At 47.4% G+C, this 24,347-nt stretch overlaps 1 protein-coding gene across 1 annotated transcript in view; it reads left to right on the top strand.

The window, feature by feature from the left end:
• Window positions 1-24,347, top strand: part of PLXNA4 (plexin A4) — a 454,909-nt gene that overhangs the window by 333,377 nt on the left and 97,185 nt on the right. Inside the window, exons 6-9 of the mRNA XM_026862957.1 lie at window positions 9,596-9,719; window positions 13,476-13,629; window positions 16,328-16,427; window positions 18,685-18,799. Of these exons, the coding sequence (XP_026718758.1) occupies window positions 9,596-9,719; window positions 13,476-13,629; window positions 16,328-16,427; window positions 18,685-18,799 (493 nt within the window). The remainder of the gene's footprint in view (window positions 1-9,595; window positions 9,720-13,475; window positions 13,630-16,327; window positions 16,428-18,684; window positions 18,800-24,347) is intronic.

Below are 24,347 nucleotides of genomic sequence, written 5' to 3'. Positions count from 1 at the left end.
CCCCCCCCGCCCCAAGGCAAGATTAGAAGGAGAAGACAATCTGCAGCTCTGGAAATTTGGGGAGGGGGGTGAGGGGAAGGAGAAAGGGGCATGAAATCCCTCAAAGCACGGGGGAGGGATGCTGTTGATGGAGTGCCTGGCTTTGTAGGGCGGGAGATGGAGGAGTAAATCCCTTGCACCCACGCCCCGCGGGCCTCCGGGGGTGGGTTTATTCAATTGCTGTGATAGAGGGAGGAGCCCACCTGGGGACAGAGATAACGGGCGGGCGGTGGGATTGCCGTTCTGCAGCATAAGCCAGGAGAGTTATCAGGGCAGAAACTCGGCTTCTATTACCATGCATTAGAATAGATTAGCAGGCAGAGCAATTAGCATCCTCACTCTATTTGGCGAAATGACAGGGTCGGTGGCAGCGGGCAGGAGACATGGAGGGAAGAGGCAGCTTGGCAGGGTGGCATTTCCCTCCCTGAACTGCAGCCCAAGGACAGAGGGGACTTCTGGTCTTTTGCCCCAGGGCTGTCCCCACTTGGACATTGAAAAGGGCAGGGGTGGGGGTGAGCTTTGATTACTGGTCTGCAACTTTTTGTGGCTCCTGCTCCCTGAAAAATTGCCTTGGGGAGATTCAAAACTCCAAAGAGTAAATTTCAGTTTTCTTGAATTACCTTTTCCATGTCTCTTTGAAAGAATCCACAGGCCTTTGGGTCCCCAAATACCCCCAGTTAAAAATACCCACTGCTTTGGCTTCCCCAGGCCATCCCAATAAGCCCTTTACCCCTCTTTTTCCATGCTCATCTTTGATTCCCAAAGAGCAGGTTTTTCAGGGAGGCAAGCCTGTTCATGATTGGGGCCAAAGATGAAAACAAGGGTCCAACTCCTTCCTCAGATGCATATGAATTTGCTGAGAAAGCTTCCCCTCCTCTCACTGACGGGACAAGTTTCCCAGGAATGAATCTGTGAATGACCTCGGTTTGAGTTTGTCCTTCTTTTCCTGTAGCATCTCCTGGCTTTCTGTCCTGAATAGACTATCCCAGGCAGTGGACAAAATTTAACTCCATCCCTGCCAGGGAGAGATGGATTTCAGCCATCCTCTGGCAGGGATGGAGGGCAACCTGGAGGCCACAAAGAGTAGACAGGGAGGGATGGCTATTCGCCACTTCACCACGTAAAGTTTAAGGTCAGTTATATCTGCGTCTCGACATTTATGGCATTGCTATTCTTAGGACCCCGAGGGAACCCGGAAATGTCAAAACATTGCTAAAACTGACCTTAAACTTTACATGCAAGTGGGACTGAATCTCCTTCTTTTTCCTGACTCCAGCCAGAAAATTGCTTTGGCTCCAGCAGAGAGAAAGGCAAATTTCAGTTGCTCCCTTCTTCCCCAGCCTTGCTCTCCCCTTGTGGTAAAGGCATCTCAGGAGACACAAAGCCGACTCGACATGTTGGTCAGACTTTGGCTAAAACAAACCCCTTATTACATCCCTGGTTTCCTAGATTCTTTAATGGCTCTGTTTCTGTCTCATCTTTCCTTCCAACCAGGAAATCAACAACTTTTCCCCAATGAAAAATGAAACTGTCATATTGCACCTCAACCTGAAAGAGGGACTGGACTGATGAGACCGATTCAGACCATTGCAGACAGATCCTTGAATCTCCAGGGCCTCCCACAGACAGGCATCTCTGTGTCCTGCAGTCCCTTTCCCAGACTCCTGTCCTCAGCCCTGGCTGAAAATGCCATTAGGAGGGTTTGCACTTGACTTCCACTGAGCTCCCTCTGCTGACCACCTTGCAAAAGGCATCGCCGATCTACCTGTCTGATGGAGTAGGTGACCCCTCTGGCCTCTGAGCAAGGATTTTGGGCAGAGCAGACACAGGAACCCTTGGGTCGTGCTGGGAAGGTGGGCTGGGGACACTGGTAGAACATCAGCCCATGCTCATTTGGGGAACGTGACCCTCTGGCAGAAGCTACCTGGTTTTGTGTAGAGAGAGGAAAACCCAAGTTTATAACCTTAAATAAATGATGCCAGAAGTCTCCCTGTCACCTCTCAGCTCCTATAGCCTGCTCCAGCTTTGCCCAGGACACAAATGCTGGTGTGATACAAGACCAAAGATTTTGAGGAACAGCCATCCTTTCTGTTATTTAATTTTGGAGGCAGTGACCCTTCCTCTTGGAGGCAAGGAAGGCTGTTACTGGGCCATGCCTGCACTCCCCACGCGATTTCAAATTCTCAATTTGTTGGTCTGTGCTGAGCTAGGGATGGGGGATCCTCTTCAGTTTGAACCTTGCCAGCCACCTGTAAGTGCAGCCTGCCTCACCGTGGACTCTTGCTGGGCTGTGAAACCTCAGATTTCCCCTTGGAAATGGAAGAGATGGAAGAAAAGGAAAATCATTGCCTCTTCCTCTGTCTCGCTTTAGGGACCATCTGGGCTTTTCAGGGTCTTCAAATTGAGACCTAAATAAGATTTCCCTGAAAGTTTCCCTTTGTCCCCTCTACTCTTCTCCTGATCTTTCTCCTTGAATGTATCCTGGGCAAGGAGACAACTGGAAGTGGCAGAAAGGTCAGACCATGAAGACTGGGAAGAGGTAGGAGTGCCTGTGGCTCGGACCATGTGGGTTTTCACACCAGCCCTGCACATCTCTGTCCTCACAGAGTCTGGGACATACAATCAGTCTGCTGGTCCATTTGTCCCCTCCCTCCTTCCCTCTCCTCATGTCCCCATCACTGCTCCGCCCACATCCATGTTCTCTTTTCCCATACCCTATTTTCTCTTGAACGGGCATGAGGAGATTAGGACACACACAACAACTCTGATGATAAGTCAAGCAGACAGACAGACAACCTGAGGAGAAAAGAAGGTAGGACCAAAAGACATTAAGAATTTAAGGGGAAAAGCTTAAGATATAAGAGAAAAGTGTGGGAAACTACGTCCAAAGAAAGAACCACAGAACTGGGAAGGGGTGAGGAATGTGATGGGGCAACATCTCCAACTTGCACAAGCTGAGGACCTCAGTGCAAGTGACCCCACACCACAACAACAAAATGTCTAGCAGTGGACAGGTTGGGGAGGCAAATGGAGATCCCAACATTGGACCTGTGTCCCAGTAAAATGTCCCATCTAGCCCCAGTGGTCACTCCTGGTGAGTGTGAATGGAGTGTGCACGGGTTCCCATCTGCAACTTCGAGTAAGGAAAGGGCAGCTGTGATTATTCTGTCAAAGGGTGAGTGAATTTGTCCCTTGCACAGGAAATATTACTGTTTGGAATCAGAAATGAAAGCTGGAATGTCAAAACCTTTTTCAAAACAGTGATGTCCACAAATTGCCTGTTTGGAGGTGGTGGAAAGGTGTAATTTCATTTTGCTGAGCTGACCCAAAACATTGATCTGTCTCTCACGCTGCTCCCCTCACCCTTTGGCATCCAAGACAGACACTTCATGGCCCTCTTCTTCCCTACGAGTCCATCTCACTGGCCAGATTGAGTCTTGCAATGCAAAAGCAGTCAAAAGAAAACCGCTGTGCATCAAATGCTGAGGCTTCTCCAAATAGGATTAATGTGTTTGTATTTTATTTCTGGGAATTCATGTTTTTTAATGGTAAGATTTTTTTTTTTTTCCCCTGAATAAAAGAATTGTGTAATGCACTAATTGCCATTTGCAAAAAGAAAACCCCTCTGTTCTGAGTAGCAATTTCTGATCAGATCCAATCACCACTCTATTGTCTTGAAAATTGTTTTTAATTGACAAAATTGCAGATAAGACCTTTTCCATTGCCAGAAAACTGACATTTTTTGTGCATCTTGCATTAGAAAAGTTGGATATTTCAGTCTGTTTCTGGAAAAATGAAGGAAAAAACCAAACCAGAGAATCAGAATCTTTTCTTTTTCAACAGCTATGGATATAAACAAGAAAGACTCAGTCAGGACTAGAAAACATGTTGTTTTTTCTGACTGGACCATTTCCACCTCCCCACAGAAAAAAAAAAAAAGAAAAAAAGATTTACAGAAACTTTCTCCTTGGCTTTCTCCTCCCAGGACTATTTGTCTCTGTCTATTTAGTCTGCTCAGGGTTTTGGTTTCTTTGGTCTCCAGCAGAGACCCACCAGATCTGGCTAATGGTGTAAATTAGCAGAACAACTTCCCACCTCTTCTGGAAGCCTTGTGGCCCCAGGCCACCACATGGGTCTGTGGAGCAGCTGAGCACCTCGGACCCTACAAGCCCAAATGATAAAAGAAACTCACTGCATGATCTTATCAGGGTTTTGCATGTCTTAGAAAATAATTACCACTAGAAAGGCCAGGCACAAGGGCCACATGCCTTTAAATGCTTTTAATTTTTTAGAGCTCATGGGACTGTGGAGTAGTTTATCTCTAATGAATGGCCAGAAACAAGGCTAGAGATCTTGGTCTGTGGAGCTCTCTGTGCAGCATGTGGCTCCATCCTGGTGCAAGAAAAAAAGGAGCTGAAGATCTGCAGGGATGCTCTGGTTCGGGTCCTAAGAGCGTCAGCAGCTCTGCCAACCTCTGAACACTTTCTTCTCATTTCCCTAAGAAATCAGTTACCCAAAGTAAACTCAAGAATTTCAGGCAGTGGTGGGATGGAAGGATAGACAAGAAGTGAGAGGGCCAGAGAAATATCCCCATTGGAGGCACTTGTCCCACCCCACTGCTCGCATGAGGGATGCCCTCAGTTAGCACGCACTTCCTGGCATCACAATTCCTCTGCTTCCTTCGCTCTGCAGACAGCATCTTTCCCCCCCAGTTTTCCCCCTGTCCTTAGCCTCTACACAGAAAAGATCTTTCTTATACCTTAAGCCTCCTGAACCAAGCTCCATTCCCTGCAGATGTTAATATCACAGTCACTTTATCATCATTAGTCTGGATCCCACGAGGTCTGGATGGCAAAGAAACAGTCCAAGGTAGGAGGAAGGAGAGGTGCAATGCTCCAGAGAAGTACAAGGGTGACTCTTTGGGGTAAACTGATAGAATGGGGATGAGGCTCTGCAGGACTGTGTGGTGAGAGTGCAGCAAGGTTCAGGACCTCATATGTTGGGCATGGAGAAAACAAAGATACAGATAAAAAGAGGCCAGGATGAAAAATAAAGGTCGTGCTTTTTGGTTTGTGGGGTTTTGTGTGCATGTAGGGGGGTTGTTTTGGGTTATTTTTCTACAGCAGGATAGTGGAGATGTGCCTTCACTGACAGGCAAAGGCAGGTGAAAGCATGCAGGTGGCACACATGCCTCCTGTTAGGCTGCCAACCCTGCAGCAGCACGAGCTGTTACCCACGCTGTAGGAAAACAAAGAGCTTGCAGGTGGAGGATTACTGCACGTAACTTTCCTGTACCTGGTCTATCCAGGTGCTTGAAGCTCTCGGGTCTATGCTCAGACTCTCCAAAGTTTTCTGGACTTCAGATTAACCCTTCTAACCTTGGACATTTAGAGACAAACCCTGAAGGTTGTGGAATGAGTCTGGGTTGGGTTTGACCAAGCCCTAGCAAGGCAGAAGAGCCCTTAGCATCTCTTTGCGGAGGTAGAATAGCACCTTACCCCTCTGCAGCTTCTGACTGCAGAATGTGGTCCCAGCAGGTTGCTTTAGGTCCCAAATGGCAGACTTGGGATTTAACCACAATCTCATGGGTCCCAAACCAGGGCCTGCATCTCATCCTTAGGAGACCTGGGCTTTGCTCTGCTCTCCGACATGGATGCGTCTACGCCTCACTTTCCTGTCTCTGCGTGGTATTGTTTCACCCTCACGGAGGTATCGTGAAGTTTAATTAGCTCCAGGCAAAGCCTTTTGAGATCCTCAGATGAGAGGTGCTATAGAAGCGCAAAGTATTAATTTAACATTATGAAAATAATTGGCTAGTGGATGGTGAACAGAGGGTTAGCATTAACGGTATTTATTCTTAATGGGAGATGAGGAGGAAATAACATTCCTCATGGTTCAGCGGTAGGACCAGTTTCTTAGTGTTCATACTAATGGTTTGGACAGAAGCAGGACGCTTGCAGTTTTTAAAGATGCAGCTGATAATGAAATAGCAGGTGTTATTAAGATGTACAGAGAAGTGCCGTGTCTACAGCATAATCTTATGCAAATAATTTCAGGAGTGGAATATGCTCTTTTAGGTGTCTTAAATGTAATGCGATGCCACTGGGTGGGAGTTATGCCCCAGCTAATTATAGCATGAATAGAATTGAATTAGGTTATATGGCAGAGGAAAGTGATCTCAGCATATTGACAGACCTAGCATGTTAGAGTTACATGTATTTTACTAAAGCGAAACAGTTACTGGCAGTACAAGATATTTTTTCTGCATAAGCCATAATAGACGCACCAGATGAGCGCGCAGCAGAGTCACAGCAATTTCACAGGGCCCGAAGTACACACAGACTCTCAACAGAGACAACAGAAATGATTAGTTGGGGTTGGGATGTTTCATTATCCCTTTCACAGTCCTGCTGCCCTGTGCAGGCAGCTGCCTTCCAGGTGACCACATTTCTAAGGCAGACACTTGTGTCTGGAAGTACTTATTTATTAAAAGTACCATTTGCCTTTATTTACAATTTGCTGAACTTAAGATTTTGGGCTGCAATGTCCCCTCTGGGCAGCTGCCTTCAGTGGCTGGGTGCTTTGCGTTCTGCATTTCAGCCAACACCGGTCAGGGATTTGAGAGACTGATGCTGGAGGGCAACACTTGGCTCTGCACATACTGAAACAATTTTCTCTGCTGTTTCCCCCCTGCTCTTGGGGGAGGGCAGAATGTTTTTGGCAGAGAGAAGGTTACTTTATGACAGGTATGTACCTTTTTCTGCTCCCCTGAAAATCCACCACATTTTTGCCTCTGAAAAAACTCAGTTGCAGGTGCTGGGCAGACACCTGGAAAGTGTGGTGTGTAAACCCACAGGATGCTGCACATGCTTCAGCTCAGAATAGATAATAAGGTGGGAAAAGGAGAGGAGATGGGGGAAAGCATGGGTGAAAGGCTCTGGAGAAGAGCCCCCATCACTCCTTTCTGCATGGACAAACCTGTAAAACCCACTGGCAGGCGGCTCTATCCCTTTAGCCTTGATTTATGCAGCAGCTGGGATCAGTTACCTGGGGTGAATTATGCTGCTAGCTCAAGGATGTTGATTCGAGAGCCTGAACCCTGCCAGTGACCCAGAGCCCAGCTTGCTTTGGTTCAGCTTGGCAGAGCTCCCCCATCATCAGACTCAAGCACCAGGCACAGTTGGGTGTTTAGGGTTTTTTTCCCTCCTTTGGTTTAAATTGAGAAATTGCATTGAAATGTCAGACAGTCAAAGTCAAAAGTTAGGAAGTGGCTGAACTGAGGTCGCCCGTGAAAAAAGGAATAATAATGTGTGATCCTGTAATTAATGTCTGGCTTGCAGTGTGTGAGTGCAGGGAGCAGATTTAGGAGTGCAGAAGCTACTTTCAGTCTGGCAGTACCTAATTCCTGACAGCCTGACACTCCAACCTTAACATTATATTAAAACCAGGCGTAGTTTGGTTTTTCATCATTTCATTATTGGATGGCAACACACCTTTACAACCAGACACCAAGGCTGCTCAGTCTAATATAGAGTGAGTTTTTCATCAGAAGTTACATGTCTTAAACGTGTATGACCAGTAAACAGCGAGATAAGATGTTGATTGTTCTATTTGTGCCCAGCGGTGGGGCTGGGAATACAAACCACACTCCTAAATGCTTAACCTATACCCATGTGTTGTCCTCCTGTGCAAATATGCTGGATGTTTTTGCCACTGACTGTACTATTACACTTGAATTGAGCCTGGGTATATGCCCATTTAATTTGAGACAATTCTGTTGTGCTGCAGCTGGAGGAAATAAATGGGAGGTAGCGGGACACCCTGAAGAATCTGGGAGCTTGTGTTTTGACACCGAGCCCAAAAGGGTTTCCTTCTGAGCTATTCCCAGGAGAGGAGTTCCCACGCCCTGCAGAGCTTTGATGGGATTGCTGTGTCTATTTGTTTTTTAAAAGTGCTTACAAAAATCTCAGGTCAGCATTTTGCCCTGGCTTTTGTTTTGCAATAGGGGACTTACAGTTTTGGGGGTAGTTAATCGGCTATCCGTCCAGCTCTCTAGAGACTGCACATTTAAAATTCCTGATCCAGCATGGGGCAGAGCTAAAGAAGACTTAATGGGATGAAGGTTCCTAGGGAACAGACAGTGGGAGCTGCAATGCTGCTCTGGCGCTCTCAAATCTGCAAAGCAAACTGAGAGCGTGCTGAGAATGGCAGAGATCTACCCTTTATGATTCCTGCCACTGGAAACACAGAACTTTCCTCTAACAGAAAGATGGAGCGAGGAGTTTGAAATTGGGGGGGTTCATTTTATCTAGCATCAGCCACTAGAAACACCCAGGCCCTAAAGTTTCGGCCAGCATCCATGCTTTGTAATATTCGGGCTCAGCCGTATATTGGGTTGCTTTTGCGTGTGTTGCCATAGATAACCATCTGCAAAGTCCCTGTGCTTATAGGTGCAATCTCTGCTCCAGGGAGCAAGGACATTGAGGGGTGATCTTGGAGCTGACTAAGACTCTGAAGTCTGGGAGTGGGTGAATAATTTAACATCTGCACTTAGTCTTTATAGCTGATTTTAATGGGGGGTAATAGCACTGCTAATAACAAAATCCATTGAAGACACCCCGTGCAAGTCCATAACATTAGCTTAATGGCAAAAGGTAATTGGCATGCAGTTGAAGCTGTCCTTTTGTATTAACCCTGTGGATTTCTAGGCAGACATCTTCCTCGAAGCGATGGCCTTGGCAGCGCATGTGGAGTAAAATACAGATGTGTTTTATGCTGAGCAAATACAAATCTGGATTGAAACGGGGCACACTGCTACCAATTCACATTGCTGGCTTCTGTTTACACCAGACAGATAAGACAACAGGCAGTGACAGTGGTGACGATAATTAGTGCATAGTGTAAGCTTCGTGGACTTGTGGAGCCCAGGTGCCATGCACCCACTACTTTCACTAATTGGGAACCCCACCATTTTAAAGAATCAACCCTGGGTACCTCTAGTCAGGTAATTTCTAACCAGATGTCAAACCCCCTTAATCTGCCAGGGACTACTTAGGAGCTGCTGAGCAATGGGTTGGAGGGCTGCGCCTTCCAGCAGAGAGGTACCAGCAGCCCCGAAGCACCACAGATTTGCAATCATCTCAGTAGGGCTGAAGAGCATGGGCTCTGCATTGCTACTCCAAGAGGACATCCCTGCCTAAGATGTCCCAGTGCCCTTGGACAGGTCAGATTTTAGGACTGTACCTGCTATGTGGGTAGAGAAAGAGCATCTTTACTGCTGTGCATTCTACCCAAAGGATGGGGCTTTCACCCACCTCCCTTCCTCCTTTCATGGTGTCCTTGCAACTCTCCAGCCTCTTGAGTGATCCCACGGCTGCTAGCACAGGAGTCACAGAGCTCCGGGGCATGAGTGTGGTTTTCCAGCTAGTGCAGTCCCAGAGGGTTCAGTGTTGACTTTCCACCCAAAATGACTTTTTTCTCCAATGTCCCAGGTTTATCCTCATCCTCACGGCTGGCTTTGTGTTAACTCTGTTCCTCTCTATTCCCGTTTGCTCAGGTGCACAAGGAAGGAGCGGTGTGAGCGCTCCAGCGAGCCTCGGAGATTCGCCTCGGAGATGAAGCAGTGCGTCCGCCTTACCGTGCATCCCAACAACATCTCCGTCTCCCAGTACAACGTATTGGTGAGGAATGTTAATCCTTGCTCCCCTCAGGTTTAATCTGCCCATGCACTCTGACAGACTCGGGTATGTGCAACCTGGGTTCAGCATGAGTGGGAAGGACTGGCAGCTTGATGCAAGAGGTTCTCCGGACTCCATTAACTTCCCCAGCAAGTTTCCTGGCACAGACAAAGATTTGCCACGGGAGGACATTTTGGCCTTAGCTATTCCCAATCTAGAGGTGTGGAAAGAAGCTTCCCTGTGAGTAGCTAAGGGCAGGTCTGAAGGGATTTTGTGCCCTGCAGGTTTGTGTGCACCCAGTGTAGCTGTTTACTTCCCAGGGAGAGGGATTTGTTAAACCAAGAGTTATTTCAGTAAGCTCCCAAGTTCCATCATCATGGGTGGAAATATCTCCTTCTTCAGCCACCAAGAACTCCACCCTGCATCAGCTCCATCACTAAGTGTGCAGAGCAGAGAGGCAGGATGCTACGCAGAGGAACCTAACGCTGCTGAGGTTCATGCTATCTCTTGAGACCTTCCTCAGCACAAGCTTTAACCTTTATGGCCTTGAGCTTCTCAAGTCAGCAGCCAACAAAGCCACACAGCGAATGCTGGCAGAGCAGTAGATGATCCTGATCATTTTCTGTGCTTGAGGCAAGAAATCTCTGTTGAAGATCTAACCAGCTTGTGGTTTCTTTCCTGACTCATGACTGCAGCACCTTACATGGTGAGATCCTAACATGTTCGAAGAAGTAGGCAGAGACCCATTTCATTCAGGCTACTGGGGCTCTGTGTTTTTGACCATACTAGTTTGGGCTGGAATTAAGTTGATACCCCAGACCCCAAAAGTTCCATCTCTGGACAAGTTGGCCACTAGTCCCACACCCTGAAAAGTCTAAATGGAATTGCTCAAAGTGCAGCTGCCAGACATCTTCCAGGTGTCAGGTTTTGGAGTGCCAGGGTTTCTTCAGTGATAATGAAATCAGCCTTTCAAAGCTTGCATGTCCAATCATTGCTGCTTTGTTTCAGCCTCTTAACTTTGCTGTGACTTTACTTTCCTAGGCTTCAAACAAAACTGATCTGAGACATCTTAAGTCCTTTGTTCTTCTGGGAGTTCAAGGTTTCTTTTTCTTATTCTCTTAGTAGTCATTGAATTCTTTCATGTTGGAATAAATCCTGGGGGACTAGCTGGCTCAGGGCGATTGAGAATGATAACAGAATAAAAAGTCTTTACCTCTAGGTTACTCCCAGGGCAAGTCAACCCAGAGCTGCTGGGATCAGAAGTTGCCATCAACTGACTGTTGCCCAATAATTTGCATGAACTTTTTGATGGGAGTCCAAGATAGACTGGTGATGCAGCTCAACAAGAGTCACCACAGATAGTCTCTTGTCAAGCCAGAAGGGAAGCAACAACAAACAAATGGCTGGTGGTGTCCTTACTGAGTTTCACTTGGGTTCTAGCAAAGGGTCAATGATACTGAGTTCTTGCCCACAGAGACAGAGAAGATATCTATGTGGCCAGCCAATCTTTTAAATTTTGGGCACTAACAAGGACTTGGAAAATTGCATCTGAGTCTGTTTCATCCAGGGCTGCTGCTCTGGGATCTCTGAGAAGAGATATTTGCTGGGGGAAGGCTCCATTCTTTCCTCATTGAGACAGGCTCATTGGGGACAGAAGGGCACAAAGATGGTCAAGGGACTGGGAAGCCCACCATGTGGAGACAGGCTGAGAGAATTGGGTTTGTTCAACCTTGAGAAAAGAATGCTTAGGGGAGACCTTATCACTTATCATGTTCCACTGTTCAAAGGGTGGCTACAAAGAAGATGGAGACTCCCTTTTTACAAGGAGTCGCGTGGAAAAGAGGAGGGGTAATGGGTACAAGTTACTCCTGGGGAGATTCTGATTGGACACAAGAGGAAAATTTTTCACAATGAGAACAAGCAGCCACTGGAATAATCTCCCCAGGGAAGTGGTGGATTCCCCAACACTGGACACTTTTAAGATTCAGCTGCACACGGTGCTGGGCCATCTTGATAGACCATGTTTCTGCCAAGAAATGTTGGACCGGATGATCCTTGCGGTCCCTTCCAATCTGGTATTTTATGATTGATTCCACGATTCTCATTGCAGCACCTCCAGAGCAGTCATGTGGGATGTAGGACTTCTTGTATGTTCAGAGTGTGTGCTGGATCATGACATATGTGGCCAAGCACTACTGGTCTATCCATTCATGTCATCTCTTGCATGGCACATTTTCATTCTGCATCATCCATGCTCAGAGAGAGATTTGTTAAGCAGAATAGTTTCCCCTTCTCCATTGCTAGCAGAGTATTAATGAGTAGAGAGAATGGATTTAGCCTGAGTGATAAATCCATCAGAATAACCAAAGCTTTTTCCTATTCCTCATCCAAGACCAAAAATCGCCTTTCCCATTGCCATTCCCATTGCTCAAAAGTGAAAATACTCTCATGAAGTTTTTATTTATGTCAACCAAGGCTAAGGCCTGTCTGCTCAGCCTTTCTCCCTGATGTTGCCTAGTGTAAAGAAATAGCTCCAAGACTTCTCTAAGTGAGGAAAACACAGTGTGGGGGAGCAGTAAGCATTGTGTTATGTTATCAACCTCTTCTTCTTTGTCACTTGGACTGACCTTCTCTGTTCTTTATGCTGGTATAAACAATATTTCAGCATGCATTTGTGTCTCCTCTCAGTGACTATCACCTCAGATGGGGCCTCAGCTAGCTCGCGGAGGAGGCAAGTGTGGAGAGCATCTGCATTTGTGCCTGTGTCAAGTGGTTGGCTCTAGTGCTTGGTCATAAAACTGCTAAATTTATATTAACTCTTACATCATCATCAGGTGCTAAAAGTACCCTGGGATGCCTCTCTGTGTTCGGACATGATCCGGTGGGTTGGGCAGGACTCTTAGTGATGGAGAGCCATGGTTCAGGTCATTAGGTGGTTTGGGAAGTTAGCAGCATGAGGGTCCTTCCAGAGAATGAATATGGTGGAAACCAGCCATGAGAGTCCATTTTTTCATGACCACGAGCAATGACATAGCAATGCCAGCAGGTATTGCGAGGCCTAAAACCACAGGAAATTCCTCCTTCACCCCTTTTTTAATGTACGGAGCCCCAGTATAGCATGTCCTCAGAGCCAACTGCTTATTTGGTGGGATGGGCAGGAGAGGTTTGCTGTGCCTCTAGAGACAGCATTATTTTGTGGTGGACTGAAGGCTGTAACTAGACTCTCCTTACACAGGAACTTGGTGACAGAGCGCTCCCCCATCTGCTGATGCTAGGAGAGCAGGCCGTAGAGAGTTAGACTGGAGCGCTACAGTTTCTCTGTAGTCTGCAGAGTGCCTCTTGTGAGTAGTAGTCACCTTCCTCAGAAACCGCGTGCCTTGGGGTCACCAAAGCCCTGGTCTTCACGGCTGGCTCCAAAGACTCCCTGCCTAACCTTACACTTGCATGACAGACAGTGAGCACTCCCTCCCCTCCACTGACCCAGCCAGCACTGGGATGCAGTGCAGTTGTCCCTGCATAGCCACGTACCACTTGTGTTGGCATCAGCATCTCATCCCCTTCCCCCTCTGCACACACATCCCTCTCCTGAATCGCTGCTTTCTGTTGAAGGAGGATGCTCTCTCTAGCAAGAGGCTCTTTGTCCAACCTCTCCAGTGTAATTCTCTCCTACTGATCCAGCTCTGTTGTTTGGCTTAGTGTTCTCTCTTTTCTTTTTTTTTTTTTTTATCTCTTCTTTCCTTCCTTCAACTTTGCTTGCAGCTGGTCTTGGAGACCTACAATGTGCCCGAGCTGTCAGCAGGAGTCAATTGCACTTTCGAGGACCTTTCAGAGATGGATGGCTTGGTGGTGGGCAGTCAGATCCAGTGCATTTCACCAGCTGCCAAAGAGGTACCCCAGATCATCACAGAGAACGGTGGGTATCCCACAGCTCCTCCGTCTGCACCACTTCTCTCTCCCTTCCTCACTCCACACCCCTGTGTCTCTTCTGTTTGTTTGTTTGTTTTCCCAAAGCAGAGTTTGGCTCATGGGAGCCTGAGGACAGAGTATGAGACGCACTGGGAGTAGCTGGGATGCTGTGCCAGTACTCGCTGGTGGAGCTGCATAGCAGCACATCGTAGCATGAGTTGTCTGAATGTGTGAGTGTTTATATGTGCACACGTGTGTAAGCACTGAGCTGCAATACCACTACCTGCATTAAGGTGCTTATATGTGTGATACTACGTGTTTTCAGACTGCCACCGAGTGGCAGTTGCATATATCTAGCACAGACAAGAGACGGGTGTGGGATAGTCGCTCACCTTTTGCCCAGGCTGGTGTTATCCAGCCCAGGGAATGAGGCTGTACGTGATCTCACTCTATCCCATCCCATGCAGCAGCCAGAAAGTCCTGCAGACCTGAACGATCCTGTCTGTAATTTCATCCTGCTCCTCCCAGATTTAGATCTGTATGCTCAGTTCCTTGTCTCTGGCTCCAGCCTTTATACTTCCAGGTTTGCTATTGGCTCCCCCTCCGAAAGTGGTCCAGCACAGAAAAATACCTTGTCTCCAAGGTGGTACCCCAGCCACAACCTCCTGCCCTTTTTGATTTCCTTTTTTCTAACAACTTTTCTAAGTACTTTCAGGAGCACTTGTGGCTCTTTGCATGGACTTACTGTAAAAACCTTGACCCTGTTGGTCACCCCAAGGGATGAAGAGAGGATGCTGTCATTTTGGTCCTTGTCTTCCTGTGAAAATTTACTGTAAAGTTTGTCACTGAGGATCCTCAGGCCACAGAAAACGAAGTGACACAAACTGTGACCATCATCTCTATTCTCCTCAAGCTGCACACAGCTGCACGTGCTCTCCTTTTTGGTTCCAAAACAAGCCCCCAGAGAGCTGTTACCATTTTCAGGTCCCACTGAGTTAGCAGTCATGTTTGCCTACCAAGATAGATGCCAGAAACTATTTCCTTGGTATGGACATCTGTCCCAGGCGAGGCTATAATCAACCAGCAAACAAAAATAGCAGTGGAAGCTGGAGGCAGGACAAGAGAGAGATTTATGTGAAGCATGGTTTTCAGAGAAGCTGGGCACCTGCGGCTTGTATCAACTTCAGCAGCTGGTGCTCCGCACCTCTGCAAAGACCAAGTCCTCCATGAATAGTGCCAGAAGCTGGATTCGAACCAAAGGACGTGTGGCTCTGTAGCACGCCTGATCTCTGGGGCCATCCAATCCTCACATCCTGTTTTAAAATATATGCAAGACGCTGGCAAATTTGTTAAATACGAAGCGGTTAACAGAGCTGTCAAAGCCGGCGGCAGCAGATGGGCAGCAGAGTCGAGCACTGGCAGGAAAATGTGTTTAGTGAAGTGTGTGGTCTGTGCATGCGACTGTGTGTGTGTGTGTGTGTGTGTGTGCGCCCGTAGGTGGGTGACTGTACACGTGGGCTCACGCTGAGATGAATTGTCAAGTTTGCTTTGGCCTGATTGATTAATGGATCTTTCAGGTGAGGAAGAAAATAATAGAGGTGAAAGGGCCAGCCAGGTTGAAGTCTTGAATTAAACATGGGTCCCTTCCCCACCAAATTACTGCGATTACTGCACCCACTCATTACCTGCAGCTGATGGGCTCTGAACAGGGCTTTTGGCATTGTTGGGGAGGGGTAACAGTTGACTGCCCAGCCTGGGAGCAGTGGGAAAGGGAACGAGATAGTGTGTTGCAGCTGAGGTGCAGACTTTGCTGCAGATGTGTCTGCTATGGAGATGGATGGGTCCTTCTGGAAGTGCAATGGCTTGTGGGCATCTCTTGCACTGAGATGGGTTTTTGAAGCCAAAGGCTGGGATGAATAGACATTGGGGTGAATGGGGTGAGTGAACCTGGAGGAACTGTTCACAGGGGAATCTTCCTGTTCATCAGCATTTCCCAGGCTGCAGATAGGGATCCCCTGTCCTGTTATGGTATCTATCCTCCTTGCTCATTCCTTCATCCTATTTTCTCAAGGTGTAACCTCTCTTTGGAGGCAGGATCTGGAGGTGCTGTTTTTCAGGCATGGCTGTCCTGGCTATTGGGTCCTACTCAGAGATGTTAAATAATGAGGGTGAGGATAAAGTAATTCTTTCTTTATCCCCTTAGGAAAGCAGGTATGTTTATCCTTCAGACAGTGTATGTCTGGGGCCAGCAATCACATCTTCCACAGACCCCTTCCTTCTGGGGGCACCAATGAACCAGCAACAAGGAAGAACTTCAAGGACAGTATCCGTTTTAACAGTCTCCTAATTAAAGATATCTGCATACTTTCTTTGAGCTTAGCTTTCCCATATTATGATTTTAGTCATTTTATTTTTAAATAACTGAGGTATGGTCCAGACCTGTCATCATCATCAAGCCCAGACTCTGTTCCCAGGTATAATAATTTCCAGGGGTGAAGGCATATTTCATCATCCCTGTCCCACAAGAGGGGGAGATGTACCTGTTGGGAACTGGGCTCTAGAAGGATTTTATCACACTTTCTACATCTACTGAGGATAGACTAAGGTACTGTGGGACAGCTCCAGGTCAGACCGGTGGCATTGCCGACAGGGCTTAACTAGGCTAACAAAGCAGTCACACACTAATGTGTCTATTTTTTCCCCAGGAGACCATCACATCGTCCAGCTTCAGCTCAAGTCCAAGGAAACTGGTATGACCTTTGCCAGCACCAGCTTCGTCTTCTACAACTGCAGTGTCCACAACTCGTATGTTCATTTCTTTTGATACCTGCTTTCCATTCCACCCCTGGATCTGCCACAGCACCCGCTGCTGACTGGGGCATGTGTCCATTGGGAAGCTGGTGAGGTGTGGAGGTGATCAGGGGTCAGGGTCACTTGTGTGATAGTCACTATGGTGGGGTCCCTCATGAGATGACCAAGAGTAGTATAGTGACCCTTTGTTCTGTTGATGAGGCTCCTTGGCAGGAAAGAATTGTTTTGAGGAGTGGTACATCCCCATGTGTCTCTCAGGCAGAGCAGCATCACGTTAGTGGGAATTTACCACAGAATTGAGTCAAAAGTGAGTCATGACCTCATCAAATGGCCCCCATCTTCCTGTTAAGCATCTTTTTTGGATGGCTGGATCCTGCCCGTACATACGTACCTCCAACCTTCACCCATGCTGTCAGTCCAACCAGCAGGAGCCTGCCCCAGGTGGTTAGCGTGGACCCTCAGATCTGGAAGAACAAGAGTTTCTGATTCCTGCATCATGTGAACTGAGCAGGGATCACCCAGCTATTTCTCTCAAGATCATCTTTTCCATCCTGTGAGCTCCTTTCCTGCCCTGCACCCCATTCTTCTGGGGTTTAGCTGGCACCCAGGGCTGCTCAGGAGCTGCCCCACTGGAGCAGATCTGCAGCTTTCCTGCAGAAAGATGCTCTTCCAGCAGGTTGATCCACCCCTGAGCAAGGCTGAGTGGCCCTGTCCCCGCCACTGAGCCATCAGAAGTGCCAAAAGCAGATAATTACTGCGGCTCAGCAATTCACAAGGAAAGGCAAATCCTATTCCTGCTGCTTTGACAAACAGTGTCAGAAAGCAAGTGTTGGAGGGGAAAGCAGGAGAGATGGTGGTGTTAAATATTTATGGCATGTTTTGGTTTCTTACTTGACAAACTATAATACACTATCCATTTTTAATTTGATGTATCAGAGCAAGCACTTGTTACCAATTTGAAGAATAGCTTGCTGTACCAGAGCTGAAAGTGGATTGGAGTTGAGCGAGACTTCACAGAGACAGGAGAGAGGGTGTGCGTCTGCCTGTTGGGCTCAGCCAAGCAATATTGGAGGCAATTTTTTCAGTCCTACCCATTAAAAACCCACTGGCACATAAGGACCAGGAATATTTCCAACCCCAAGTTCCCTCCAGGTACTTCAGAGCCTGCAGCTGCATGAAGAACTCCCAACATTGTGAGTGACCAACATTGTGAGTGACATTGTGAGTGACCAACATTGTGAGGAGTCGATACCATCCAGTGCTTGTTTTGTGCAGAGAGCTTGTTATGGCTCAGTTTGGTTGCTGGTGAGCAGACATAGTATTAAATTAGAAAAAAAAAAAAAAAAAAAAAAAATTTGCAGCTCTTACTCTACAGGGGCATAGGAGAGCAAAACCTTGTAAGGTGGAGGGAATGGATCTTTCCTACAGCCTGAGTAGGTAATGTTCCAAATATTCCCTCTGCTTCCTGGGCAGCTGCTACAACAATCTTTCCTTTTCTGCTGAGATGAAGAAAAGAAGAATACAGTCAATATATTTGCAGGAGCCCCATCACCCTGGGCAGAACTCACACTAATAAGCCTGTGGGAAACAGCAGGAGAAAATTCCCTACTTATTTCTTGGCTTTCTGGCTTTGGTCCATCCATATTTGTGTCTGGCCTCTCTACCAGTGAAAGTGGGAGGATTAGCCAGATGGGTCTGCTGGTGCACAGGGACTGCCCTCCATGGGCATCACTCCTCCTGCCAGCCCCTCCTTTGGTCACCTTGAACGTGATGTGTTCACAGTTCCCAGGACACTAGTGCAGTTCAGCGTGGAGGCAGCGAGGCTGTAGCATTTACCCTGATCTTGTTTTTTTTGTTAGACTCAGGATTTTGTTATGGGCAAAAAGGGGAAAGCTGCTTACGTATGAAGCTGAGAACTTGATAGTCTGATTAAATGCTGTAACAGGGCAACCAAAATAAACCGAAGATTTATTATTACTCTAGTTGCAATTACATGAATGCTATCTAAATTATCTAGTTAACATGAGACACTTGTGATCATAGTGACAACCAGCTCATGGAAAATCCAGCGCCATCCTGTAACTCAATGGTGTTGGGTCAGTTCAATGCCTGTGGCCTTCTGCTAGTGATGGCAAGAGCACTGTTTGCTGGGCTGTAGTTCCCTCTGAGAAGCACTATCGGCTTCAAGGTCTGTCCTGTTGGCTAATGGGATCCAACTGGCCAAGTGACTGCTCTTTCTCTCTATTTCCAGGTGTCTGTCGTGTGTGGAGAGCCCTTACCGGTGTCACTGGTGCAAGTACCGCCATGTCTGCACCCATGACCCCAGCTCCTGCTCCTTCCAGGAGGGACGAGTCAAGCTGCCTGAGGTAGGCAGGGGCATGGGGCACAGGTCACATGTCGTGTACGTGGGCTACTGTCATGTCCCTCAGGGCTGCTGTCACCTTTTGGCCTGTGTCAGACCAGGAAGTCTTCTCCACCTCCAGTCCCACCCTCTCCCCCTTCTGTTTCCCCTCCAGGACACCCTCATCTTTCCCTCTGCAGATAGCTCCCCTCTGCTCTACCAGATCCCCAGGGAGCTGCCATCTCACTCTCATACATGACAAGGAGTGTGTTACCTTGGAAAGTTATTGCAAACTCCCAGCACCAAGGCACTGTGAGGGATGGGAAACACTGGACATGCATGTCCTCCAGGGGAGAAGGAGGTTGCCTCTAAGGAGATACCCCAGGCTGCTGAGACCTGGGGACCATTTAGGGCTCTGTCTAGAGTGTCAGTGGGTTTCGGCTGTGCTTTGAGCACTTCTGTGGCTTCATGGGTTTGGTACCTAATGGCCAGTGCATCCGACTGCCTCAGATGAGGCTGGGGAATGCTTCATTGCCAGTTACTGAGCTGAACTGGACCTTGGGGCTTAATGCAGAGCTGGCTGCTGCTCTGAAAATGCTGTCTGGCTTGCATTGTAACTAACAAACACTTGCAGACAAGTGGAGCTCGGGAGAATACAAATAGGAAGTCATTTAATTGCTTCCTGGTCAGGAATGGTCTGAAAGCATCCTGGCCCGTCTGGTAAATGACCTGAGGTGGCTCGTTGTTTGCCTGGCCCAAGGGACCAGTACCCATTAAGAGATCTGATATCTGCTGAACCACCGGGCACAGAGGTGGCTGCTGAAGGCTCCGGCAACGTGTGTCACATTTGGAGGGTGAAATTCCCATTGCTCCCTGAGCTGCCTGCTGGTTCGGGTGTCTCTAACATGTTCCCCCACCTACCTCCAGCCCCTGCCCCGGGTAAGCCAGTTTGCCAGACCGAATGACACACGTGTAGTGTCTTTACACTCCTGTGGCACTCCCCGTTCCCTCCCACCCCTTCCTTATGTGCTGGATGAGATGTCACATATGTGCTGGTTGAGGTGTCCTGGATCAGACATCCTGAACTGCTGTGGCATTGGGACAGGCCATAAATATTCATAAGAAGGGAGGTTGCCAGTTCTTCATGTACCAGGATTCAGAATTTGCTGTAAACCTGCTGGAAAACTTGCTGAGGAGCTGAAGGGCTTGACACTCTCTGCTCGGTGGCGAAGGAAGGCAGCCCAGAGTTCAGCCCTTCTGAAGACTATCCCAGCCAGACAGGGCCTATTCCCTTGCTTGGAGCCTTGGCAGGGTTTGGCCAGTCCTGCTGGCCACGGGTGTCTGTGCCTTCCACCTCAGGAACCAGAGGGACATCACCTTCTTGCTGAGGTGACATTCCCTGGGACACTTTGTCTCAGCTTCCTGCTGTGCAATGCCACAACCATTTACCTCCTCTGGTGTGTCTTATGTACCAAGCGCAGGACTCGCCTTCCTAGTTCCCATCTCTTCTCTCCTCCAACCCCCTGCCCCAAATGAAGTGCCTACAAATCTCAGTGTACCTCCTCCTCCCTCATCCCCTATCACGTCTCTGGTATTTCTGATACTCGTTCCCGTCAGAAAGAAGATCACAAGGAGTTCTGTGTCATCCCTTAGGGATGGGACTGGGGGTGGTACAGCCCCTGGTCTTTACTTTATTCTCTCCAAGGTCTTGCTCTGCAGAACTGGGGAGGAGGCAGTGGACACACTCTCCTCTGCAGATCTGCCTACTTTAGCACAACTTTTCCATCACTGCTTTATCACCTCTCACCAGTTTTTTTTCTGAAAGTTATCCTCTTCAGACTAGGAGACAGCTCCAGTCTGGGCGGGGGGGCTTCATCTGTCAGTAGAGATTGCTCTTGCCCTCTTCCTTCCCCTTTAACAGAGGATTTCCTGCTGAGCTCCAAATACCCCCTCTCTGATCACCAAGCTGTTCTGTGTGATTTGCATGGCAGCAGGGAGAGGTACAACCTGACGTTAGAAGATGACTATTGATATGCAAGGCAATGACACACATGTGTTACATTGGTCACTGCTAATGAGGGCAGTAGCCATGTTGGCTTCTGCAGCCAAACCATCTCTGGGCACAAACCTTCTTTCCCACAGGAGACAACATCTGTCAGTCAGCTGCGCAGCTCAGGAGCTGCTTTTGCTGTCTGCTGCACAGAAGAAATACTTCTCAGCACTGGAGTGACTGGACAGTATCTACAAGGGTACTGGCCTTGCAAAACCCAAAACGCTCAGAGATAGCTTTCTGCCTGGCAATGTGAGAAATGCCCTGTAGCTTCAGGGTCCTTCTCACTGCCATCTGTGTGCTTGTGTCCCTCAAGGACACTAGGGCTGGGGAAGGATGGCATCACAAGTGCATTCTGACAAACACAGATTTACATTCACTATGTGGCCAGAAAGGTTTTGTCAGATGGCACTTTGAAAAAAAATGATGTGTACATCTCCCACGCTTCTCTTGAGTATCCATCTCTCACTGACTCATCTCCCTGAAATTTCCAGTCTGGGTTGTTTTATTTTTTTTTAATTCTTTCCTTTTCTGTCCTGTGCCCATGCCTGTTTGTTGAGTGAGTTCTTTGAACAACAGAAACCATTTGGTACCTTGAAGCCAAGCCTGGCTCTTTATTGCCCATCCAGGCCTCCACCCAGTTCCCAATGACATAACATGACTCACAAGGTCTCAGGTCCATTTCTAGGCTTCCCAATGCCATGTTCTGTAGTTCTCACAAAGTACCATCACCCTGAGCGGGCCTGTTTTTACTGACCTTTCATCTCCATCTGCACTACTGCTTTTGATCCTTTCCTCTCCTTGGACCCCCGAAGGATGATGACAGGGAAGCTTTTGCTACCATGCAGGCATGAGTACCTGCTAAGTCAGTAAGTCTCGAGGAGGTACTGATGGGAAACTGTACTACCATTGTGGGATGGTTGGACCATCCCGTTTGCAGTCCTTCCATGAGTCTGCTGATTAGCATGGCTGGCTTCCAGGATCGCAAGGTCTGATTGCACCAAGAGAATCCTTGCCAAGCAAACAAATATTGGTGTTACTCCGTCATATGGACTGGTGCCAGAAACTCCTTTCCTCTGTAATCAGCATGGCTGGCATGCCAAGCCTGCTCCCCTCCCCCTCACTATGGCCTTCATCTTCTCTTGCTGATACACCCACCTCCAGGTGACTTTTTTTCCACTCTTTGCCTGTACAGCATCTTGCCATCATGTGGGAAGAGGCTTCCCACTCTCCAGATGGCCTGAGCTGCAAATGGACCGATTGGGCTGGTACCATTACCTCTGGACCAGCCTGGAGCAATTTGAAGGGAAGCTCGTGCCTTTGTGTACTTCTGATTCCATCATTTCCTTAGCACATCTCACAAGTTTCTGGATTACCATGGGCTCAGACCCTTTCAGGTCTTCTTCATGTTGTCTGAAAGGATCTTGGGTTTTTTACTATTTTTTTTTTCTTTTCTTTTCCATGCAGTATGAGTTGCTGATTGATGCAGAGTGCAGGATGAATTTGAGACTGATTCAGTGGGGCAGCAGAAAGGCTTTGGCCATGACCCACACTGTCCAGAAGGCAAAATATTTTTTCTAGCTGTATAGCCTGTGATCTACCATCCAAGAGGAGCCTTTGAATTGCATCATGGATAGCTGTAACCAGCCAGCCCCAGGCTGGTACAAGGCAGTTGTCCTACCACCACCTGGCAAAACTAAACCAGAGATGGAGAAAGGATAGAAGAGGCATGTCTTTTGCTATCAACAAGGAACCATGACTTTCTTACCTGTCACTTGTTAGGTGGTCGATGAATCAGCTGTGCCCATAATAGAGCTGAATCAACTTGTCTGGGGGACTTGGGAAAGCCTGTGGTTGCTCCTGGTGAAGAACTCCGGTGTGGTCACAAAGCAAGATTATTTATGATTATGGCACTGAATTCAATCAAATAGGATTGACGATGTCTCTGGATGATTTCTGTCAGAAATACTTCACCTTGGCGTATAATTTCCCTTTACATCGGGTTTTTGAAAGCCAAGTCTGCTAGCTTGAAAAAGTGACTTTTTGCTTTATAAAGGGGAACTGATATTATTGTTTTGGGGGGCAGGAAGGGAAAGAATGAAAGAAAAAAAAAAAAAAAAGAAGAAGACATTTTAATAGTGAAGTAGACTGTTGTTTTTCCCAAAGAGAGCTGGTGGCGAAAGAGGAAAGAATTAGTCTTAAAGATAGGGGAGAGCAGGCCAAGTTTCTGTTTTTTTTCTTGCCCATCCTGTCTCTGCTTTCGACTTTGTTGCTGACCAGAGCTGGTCATAGTGCAGGATTAGCATCGCACCACTAACATGCTGTGAAATCAACCCTTACTTACTTGACAAAATCACTGAGTAAGAGACCTCAGTCATTTTCTTCTGTAAATGGACAAGACAGTCAACAAGTAGTGAATGGAAACTGAGGCACGGAGGAGTAAAACAGTTGGTCTGAAAGTCTCCGGTGCGATAGAGGCTGCAGAAACAGCACCTGTCTCTCCTGATACCTATTACCCAATGCACCTGATTGCATTGTCTGTCTTGTCTTCGTCCAGACCTGCTCTGATCCACTGGGGTAGTTTTCATGTCAGTGTTTCACAGACATCTGTACAAGGATGGGTAAGCTGGGGTTGAGTTGATGGGATAAAGGATTTAAGTCTTCTTTTGTGCCGCCTTCTCTAAGATGAACACTATCTTGTTCTGGGTCTTACAAGGATTTTAGCTTTGGGGGGGGGGGAAAGAGAGAGAAAAAAATGGCAAAAGCTAAAAGCAAGCCTAGATAACAAATCTATTATCCGCTGGGTTTAAAAGATACATAATCATTTAATTACCTTGAAGGAGGTTTTCATCTTTCCCTGCTCAGACGATTTGCGTGTGCGTGTGTTTTTCTTCCTCCCCCAAACAAGCTTTTTATTAAAAGGATTTTCATCTGCTGCCTAAAAAGAGAACAGAAGAAAAGATCTCGCACCGAAGTGTTTTATGTTGAATTGTACGTGCTAACGACAGTAAAGCCCACATAAAAGAAACAACTGCTTCAAATATTAATTTGTCAAAAGCGATAAAAAGCTGTGTGAGCCGCATGCTGGTGAGCAGCTGCTGAGGAGCAGAGTGTTGCTTTGCCCAGCACTTGCTCATGCCTTTTGTCGAACGAAGAGCTGTACTGGTGGTCCCTGCAATGGAGTGCAGATATTTTAGCTCTGACAGGCTGCTTGTCCTTCTTGAGGATGAGGTTTTTGAGAAAGAGGGAAGAAAGGAGGAGTAAAAAGAAGTCAGAGAGCGATAATGACAGCTCAGCCTGAGTTGGTAGACATTTAAGAGGCTTTTGGACAATGTCCTTAATAACGTGCTTTAGCTTGTGGTCAGCCCTGAAGTGGTCAGGCAGTTGGACTAGATGATTGTTGTAGGTCCCTTCCAGCTGAAAATTAGTCTATTCTTATTCTTATTCTTATTCTTATTCTTATTCTTATTCTTATTCTTATTCTTATTCTTATTCTTATTCTTATTCTTATTCTTATTCTTAT

This window comes from Athene cunicularia (genome assembly GCF_003259725.1).
Source record: "Athene cunicularia isolate RWA chromosome 1 unlocalized genomic scaffold, athCun1 chr1_part2, whole genome shotgun sequence".
In the NCBI taxonomy this organism is placed as follows: Eukaryota; Metazoa; Chordata; class Aves; order Strigiformes; family Strigidae; genus Athene; species Athene cunicularia.
This window is presented reverse-complemented; position numbering and strand designations above follow the sequence as displayed.